At 33.5% G+C, this 7960-nt stretch overlaps 1 protein-coding gene across 1 annotated transcript; it reads left to right on the plus strand.

Moving 5' to 3' along the window:
- Nucleotides 1-4148: 4148 nt before the first annotated feature.
- LOC104729701 (heat shock 70 kDa protein BIP2-like) lies at nucleotides 4149-7607 on the plus strand. Its single transcript, XM_010448682.3, has 6 exons — nucleotides 4149-4617; nucleotides 4953-5220; nucleotides 5309-5523; nucleotides 5611-5853; nucleotides 6059-6776; nucleotides 6864-7607. The coding sequence occupies exons 1-6, from the start codon at nucleotides 4563-4565 to the stop codon at nucleotides 7369-7371; spliced, it is 2007 nt and encodes a 668-aa protein (XP_010446984.1). The 5' UTR covers nucleotides 4149-4562; the 3' UTR covers nucleotides 7372-7607.
- The last annotated feature ends 353 nt before the right edge of the window (nucleotides 7608-7960 follow it).

A 7960-nucleotide genomic window follows, 5' to 3' on the forward strand; every position in this document is an offset into this window, starting at 1 on the left:
GAACAGGAAAGAAAACGAAGAAAACATTGTATATATTAATACGTAAATTACTATGATTTTAAACTCTATTGTTAAGATATAATCAAAGAAAAGTTTAATCAATTTCTATTGTTAAGATTTAAAACTATATTTTTTATTGGCAAATAAACATCAATGCCCAAAAAAAAGGATGCTAAATACATTGGTTAAATTCTGTTAAGACTCAAACTAATTTGATTTAGCAAGGTAAAAGAAACAAATCTTTTCGGGATTAATTTTTGGGAAATATTGGTTAGATGAGATATTTCCGTATTTTCTTGAAAACAACAAACCAAATTAATTAAAAAAATCAGACCAAATTTGAGTCTTAAAATTTAAATAGATTTCCATAACAACCATTTAGAGCTTATCAACCATTTAGAATAATAGATACTGAAAACTATATATATTTAAAAATCTTAATTTTCTGTATTTCATATATAATTTCGTAATATAGGATAACCGTATATCAATGATTTTTTAATTTCACAATTGACATATTATCAAATTTTAGAGATTTAAAAAAAACACAAAAAATTTGATTTAAATTATGCAATTAAAGGAAAATCACAGTAGAAATATTTCAAAATTAAAATATACAATCTCAAACAAGTAAACTGTTATTAAAATCACATTTATAAAATGGAAAAACATGATATATACGAAATGGGACGGGTTTTCTGTCCAGAAATAGACAAATCACTTTTCTCTTACCGCTTTTTCTTAAATGTATTTGTCTTTGTTCATAACAAAACAAATCCGATTATTTTTGTCTAAAAGATTAAAAACAAATCGAATACTAAATCGGTATGAGTTTTGATTATGAATTGTTAATAGCATTCCTAAAATTAGGCTTGGGCATAAAAACCACACTTGAATATCCAATCCGGAAGCCAACCCGATAAACTGGGTTTGGGTTGGAAACAGATTTACCAATAAAATTTTATTGGTTTCTATTTTCCAATGTGTGTGGATTTGGGTTAGGGCTAAATAATATCCGGTATCCGTTCGGATACCCATCAAACCCGTATATATAAATATATTTAAGTATATTTAGGATATTTAGTATTGATATAATTCAATTATCTTTGGATATTTCAATTAGTTTTATACCTAAATATCAAAAGTAGTCAAAATATCTAAAATTATTTGTTACATAAGTTAGAATGTAGCTAAATTTGTTTAAATTTAGTTAATTTGAAAGATTTTTTTTTGGGTACTCGGTAGTTTGGGTACTAATCGGGTTCTCAAATTTGTAACCCGAACTGACTTGAAGCCGATAGCACCCGAACCAAACCGAACCCATATATCGAAAATATCTAATAGGTTCTATTTTTCTAAATCCGTTTATTCGAACCTGATCGGGTAATATCCCAACCTGAACCTGAACGGGTTACCCGGATGTCCAACCCTACTAAAAATAGGTTTACAAAGATAGTTTGTATATACATTATATATTGCAAATCTTATTACAAGCTTAGTTTTTGAAATTAACCCTGCACCCGTGCGGGTCTGAACCTAGCTTTCCCTTAAACTATTAACACACACACCCACTTTCTACTATCACTATACTTTTCTTATGCAAAATTACAATTTACACCCTCCAACTAAACTAACATTCTTTTTTTACTTTTTCTTTTTCTTTCTCATTTCTCTCTCTATGATCTCTTTCTCTTTTTATATTTTGTTTGTTTAACATTTTTTTTTCATTAATATGTTTAAGTTTAGTAACTTTAGTTGTTCACAAAAAAAAAAGTTAAGAAACTTGTAAATAAACATTTTTTACATTTTTCAATATTTTTCTTTCCACAAAAAAATAAAATAATTTATGAGACTACTCTAAATCAAATACAATTGAATTGGTCTTCATAGTCAAATCAACAATTTATAAGTCTAAACTAAATTAATTAAATAATTTAGAAATTAATGAATTTATTTAACTAAATTTTCAATATGAAATAGACTGTTTGTTCACATATTTTAAGCTTAAATTAGATGCATAATGGATTAACAAAATATTGCATTCATAAGTAGTTATCCATTTGGATAAGTTTTAAGAAACTTTGATTTGTTAACATTACCCACAAATTTTATTGGTATTCACATGACCATGAACATATGGATTTGATGTTGCCGTTGTATCCTAAACCCTAAATCTCTATAACTTGCAAATTCAGTTGGTATCCACATGACTACAAATATATGGATTTGATTTGTTGCTAGTACCACATTTATGGTCATGTATTATGAGTTTGATAAGAAACTTTGATAAACAGAGTATATCTCTAACATACTTACACCATACCTATAGTTACATACACAACTTAGACAAACCTTCAAAAACATCATAGCACTAACCAGAATTCATATAATATATTAAAGCAAAATTGATGTTTTATTCTCTATTCACTTAGACAAATATCAAGCTGTTCTTTAGTTAATCAAACAGAAAAACTTACAATTACATCAGAGATGAATCTCTTGAATTTTGTGGGTGGTACATTCCTGAAAAAAAACACAATGCTACAATCAAGCCAACAAAACCAAAATCACAGAACAATAAAACTACCGAATCTGCTAATTCTTCTATATAGAGCCATAAGTCACAATTTCTTCCTGAATTTCAGAGAACTCAACAATTTCAAACTCTGAAATCGATGATTGAAGCTATCGATCGAAGAAGAAGAAAAAGAACCCAACAGTTTCAAACTCTGAAATCGATGAAGAAGAAAGAGAAATTTAGTACCTGATTGAAGCTTCACGGGAAAATGTGAGATCAGAAATGAAGATCTCAGATCGAAAAATTCATCAAATTTCGCTGGAGAGAAATGAAAGAGAATTCGGGTTTTGATTTTTTTGAGTTTTTTTAAATAATAATATTTCTCTCTATTAATTACTTAATATTAAAAAATGCTAGTTTTGGAATATTTCAACTTGTATGCTAATTTTAGAAAAAAAAATCCAAAAGGGTGTTAGTCTAGGGTATTTCTAGTATAATAAATGGGAAAAAAAACAGTACAATACAAAATACAATTAATAATTATTTCTCAATTGTGAATTAGTGAATTTTGTTGTTGCGTAAACAATTAAATAGAAGAGGCTGACTGGGCCCATTAAAAAAAAAAAAGAAGCCCATTGTCTAGAAGTTAAAAATACCCCATCTATTTTTTATTTGGAAGTTTAATACCTCGTCTTTTTTGGTTGGAAGAAAAATACCTCATTTAATTAAAACGTGTGATTTAATACTCAAACTAATAAATTTTGTTAGTTTCATACTTACGATTTTTTTACAAAAATAAAATTCCGTTTTTACCCTTACTATATCAATTAATAATTAATTTTAAATGACTTGGTATTAATTTATGGACAATTCTTGGATTCATCCCCACTTAATTAGGGAAACAAATTATTAATTAAAGAAACAAAATCTGTATATCATTCAATTTTAAAGTTATTAATTCTAAACATTATATTATAGTTTTTAATTATAATATGTAAATCTAAATTACTTTTTTATAAATCCAAACCGACATATAATTTTGTTTAATTATGTAATTTAAACCCTAATCATTTTTTATAAACCCAAATTAAAATACAATTTTGTTTAATTGTAAAATCTAAACCCTAACCACTCTTTTATAAACCCAAACCGATATATATATTTTTTTTAATTTTAAAATCTAAACCCTAACCACTCTTTTATAAACCCAAACCGACATATAAATTTGTTTGATTGTAAAATCTAAACCCTACCACTATTTATATACCCAAACCGACATATAATTTTGTTTAATTATAAAATCTAAACCCTAACCACTATTTTGTAAACCCAAACCGATATATAATTTCGTTTAATTGTAAAATCTAAACCCTAATCACTCTTTTGTAAACCCAAGAATTTTTCTTAATTTATAGGTTTATTTGAATTAAAATTAAGTTTATTTAATATTTCTTTTATTAATTTTAATTCAAATAAAATTATAAATTAATACCAAATCATTTAAAATTAATTATTAATTGATATAGTAAGGGTAAAAACGGAATTTTATTTTTGTCAAAAAATCGTAAGTATGAAACTAACAAAATTTATTAGTTTGAGTATTAAATCACACGTTTTAATTAAATGAGGTATTTTTCTTCCAACCAAAAAAGACGAAGTATTAAACTTCCAAATAAAAAATAGATGAGGTATTTTTAAGCTTTTTTCCCTGGTCTAGAATAAAGAAGAAGAAACGAAGTAACCAACGGCCACGATTACTCCAACACAAGACCAAATCTGATTGGCTGACATTATAGATCGTCGTAAGATGATTGGTCCACGTAATCTCGGATGACATGAGTTATAATTTCTTCGTCTTGCCATAAAAAGCGACTACTTCACCATCACCTTCGGCCACTACTGGACCCTATTTATATTTAAAGGCAGTCCCAACTTCTTCTACGGAGCTTAAATAAATCAGAGTAAAAGGAAAAGCTCTGTTCAAAACGAAGTTTATACGATCGAAACAAGGAGAGAGTGAGATCAAAAGCTTAAAGTTTTCGATATGGCTCGCTCGTTCGGAGCAAACGGCACTGCTGTGCTGGCGATCATCTTCTTAGGTGAGTGATTTCTGATCTTCTAATTGTCTTGTTCTTCGATTTAGATCTCTTTAGTCTGTGTAATTCGTAAAAATCTCCTCTGCATTGTCCCGTGATCGTATTACTGGATTTGATTGTGCTTGTTTTACAATGTTGAATTGCAATTTTGCGATCTTAAGGTTAGATCTCGTTGACAGAGTTAGTTTAAAGATGTTTCCTTAGAGATTCGTTTCGTGGATGACGAGATTAGGTTGTGGTTTGTTAGTAGTATCTTTGTGAAATTGGAATTGGGAGAGATTACTGTTTTGATTTTGTTGGTGTATTGAGCGGTTGGAGTTTTCTTTTTTACGTTTCAGGATGTTTATTTGCGTTTTCAACTGCAAAAGAAGAGGCCACCAAGTTGGGATCAGTTATAGGGATTGATCTTGGTACCACTTACTCTTGTGTCGGTGTTTACAAGAATGGTCACGTTGAAATTATTGCCAACGACCAAGGAAACCGTATTACACCTTCCTGGGTTGGTTTCACTGACTCTGAGAGGCTCATTGGTGAGGCTGCTAAGAATCAGGCGGCTGTTAATCCAGAGAGGACTATCTTCGACGTCAAGAGATTGATCGGCCGAAAGTAATTACATTGTCCTCCTTCTCTTGCGTGGTTTATGTATGTTTCACTTGCATGAGATATTGATTTTTTGTTTATTTATTTATGGCAGATTTGAGGACAAGGAGGTCCAAAAGGACAGGAAACTTGTACCTTACCAGATTGTGAACAAGGACGGTAAGCCATACATTCAAGTCAAGATCAAGGATGGTGAGACTAAGGTTTTCAGTCCTGAGGAGATCAGTGCTATGATTCTGACTAAGATGAAGGAGACAGCCGAAGCATACCTTGGAAAGAAAATCAAGGACGCTGTTGTTACCGTTCCAGGTTAGCTTGTTGTTAATTCGCCTTCATCGGAGACATGTACTTATCTGGATTGGTGATTGATTGTTCATTGGTGTTGAATATGCGCAGCTTACTTCAACGATGCCCAAAGGCAAGCTACCAAGGATGCTGGTGTTATTGCTGGGCTCAATGTTGCTAGAATCATCAATGAGCCTACTGCTGCTGCTATTGCCTATGGTCTGGATAAAAAGGGTGGTGAGAAGAACATCCTTGTCTTTGATCTTGGTGGTGGTACCTTTGATGTCAGTGTATTGACCATTGATAATGGAGTGTTCGAGGTTCTCTCCACAAACGGTGACACTCACTTGGGAGGTAATATACTTGTGACCACGAATGAATCGTTTTTAATTACATTTTGTTTATGAACAGAGGAGTGTTGTGCAATTGGAATCGCCCAAATATTCTAAACAAAACACAATCAAAAACATGTGTCAAAGTATAGATAGAGTATCAGACACTGAGGGATTACTTTTAGTGTGATGTTGGTGCTAACCTTTTGTTGTTATGATCTGCGCAGGTGAGGACTTTGACCACAGGATCATGGAGTACTTCATCAAGTTGATCAAGAAGAAGCACCAGAAGGACATCAGCAAGGACAACAAGGCTCTTGGTAAGCTCCGAAGGGAATGTGAGAGGGCTAAGAGAGCTCTTAGTAGCCAGCACCAAGTCCGTGTAGAGATTGAGTCACTCTTTGATGGTGTTGATTTCTCTGAGCCACTCACCAGAGCTCGTTTCGAGGAGCTGAACAATGACTTGTTCAGGAAGACCATGGGACCAGTGAAGAAGGCCATGGATGATGCTGGTCTACAGAAGAGCCAGATCGATGAGATCGTCCTTGTTGGTGGAAGCACCAGGATCCCAAAGGTTCAGCAACTATTGAAGGACTTTTTTGAAGGTAAAGAGCCAAACAAGGGTGTGAACCCCGATGAGGCTGTTGCTTATGGTGCTGCTGTTCAGGGTGGTATTTTGAGTGGAGAAGGCGGTGATGAGACCAAAGATATTCTTCTTCTTGATGTGGCACCACTCACTTTGGGTATTGAGACTGTAGGAGGAGTGATGACAAAGCTGATCCCGAGAAACACGGTTATTCCAACCAAGAAATCTCAAGTTTTCACAACGTACCAAGACCAGCAGACAACTGTCTCAATTCAGGTCTTTGAAGGTGAAAGAAGTCTCACCAAGGACTGCAGGCTGCTCGGGAAATTCGACCTCAACGGAATCCCACCGGCCCCAAGGTTTGCTCTCACTTCTTTTAACCTTTTGTAACTGTAAAATCTGTCTCATTTGAACTTCAAAATAATCATCATTCTTCTTTTTGACAGAGGAACCCCTCAAATCGAGGTCACATTCGAAGTGGACGCCAATGGTATCCTGAACGTGAAAGCAGAGGACAAGGCGAGTGGTAAATCAGAGAAGATTACAATCACAAACGAGAAGGGTCGTCTGAGCCAAGAAGAGATTGACCGGATGGTGAAGGAGGCAGAGGAGTTTGCAGAGGAAGACAAGAAGGTGAAGGAGAGGATCGACGCCAGGAATGCGTTGGAGACCTACGTGTACAACATGAAAAACCAAGTGAACGACAAGGACAAGCTTGCAGACAAATTGGAAGGGGATGAGAAGGAGAAGATCGAAGCAGCTACCAAAGAGGCCTTGGAGTGGCTCGACGAGAACCAAAACTCAGAGAAAGAAGAGTACGATGAGAAGCTCAAGGAGGTAGAAGCAGTGTGTAACCCAATCATCACGGCAGTATACCAGAGATCAGGCGGAGCACCAGGTGCAGGAGGAGAATCAACAACTGAGGAGGAAGATGAGTCTCATGATGAACTCTAGATGTCTTTTTTTTTTTTTTTATCATTGATTTGTTAAAACCATTAGAGACAAGTTTTGAGTATGAAAGAAAAAAAGTCGTTTTTTGTTTTTGCTTTTTTTTGTAAGTTTTTGGTTTTTTTTTTTTTTTATTTTAGGAAAGGGGAGTGATTAAGTAGCGTCCCTTCTTTAGTCTCCCCGGACGTTCTCTTTATGTTCCCTTGACTTCTTCATAACAAATACTTTTTTCCCATCCAAAATCAGATGCATTGTTACCGATCAGTGGTGAACCGAATTTTATAGAGAAGACTCTTAGCAATGGCTGACCAATCTTCAGATGCATAACGACATGAGAAAAATAAGTGATCTCGAGTCTCAGTGGGAGTGGAACAGAAAACACAAGTCATATCTGAGCCATTATTCCAAGCCTAACATACGGGTCGCCTGTAGATGGATGGTTATGCATGGCAAGCCAAGTACAAAAGGATTGTTTTGGTGTCGAGTGAGCGAACCAAACTCTTTTGTGCCAAGCTCTCTAATAATGTGATCAGTTAAAATTATGCAATCACTAGAATCTTAATTCTACATTAATCACATTCAGATAACAGAGTAT

This window comes from Camelina sativa, chromosome 12, assembly GCF_030686135.1.
Source record: "Camelina sativa cultivar CO46 ecotype springtype chromosome 12, ASM3068613v1".
NCBI lineage: Eukaryota > Viridiplantae > Streptophyta > Magnoliopsida > Brassicales > Brassicaceae > Camelina > Camelina sativa.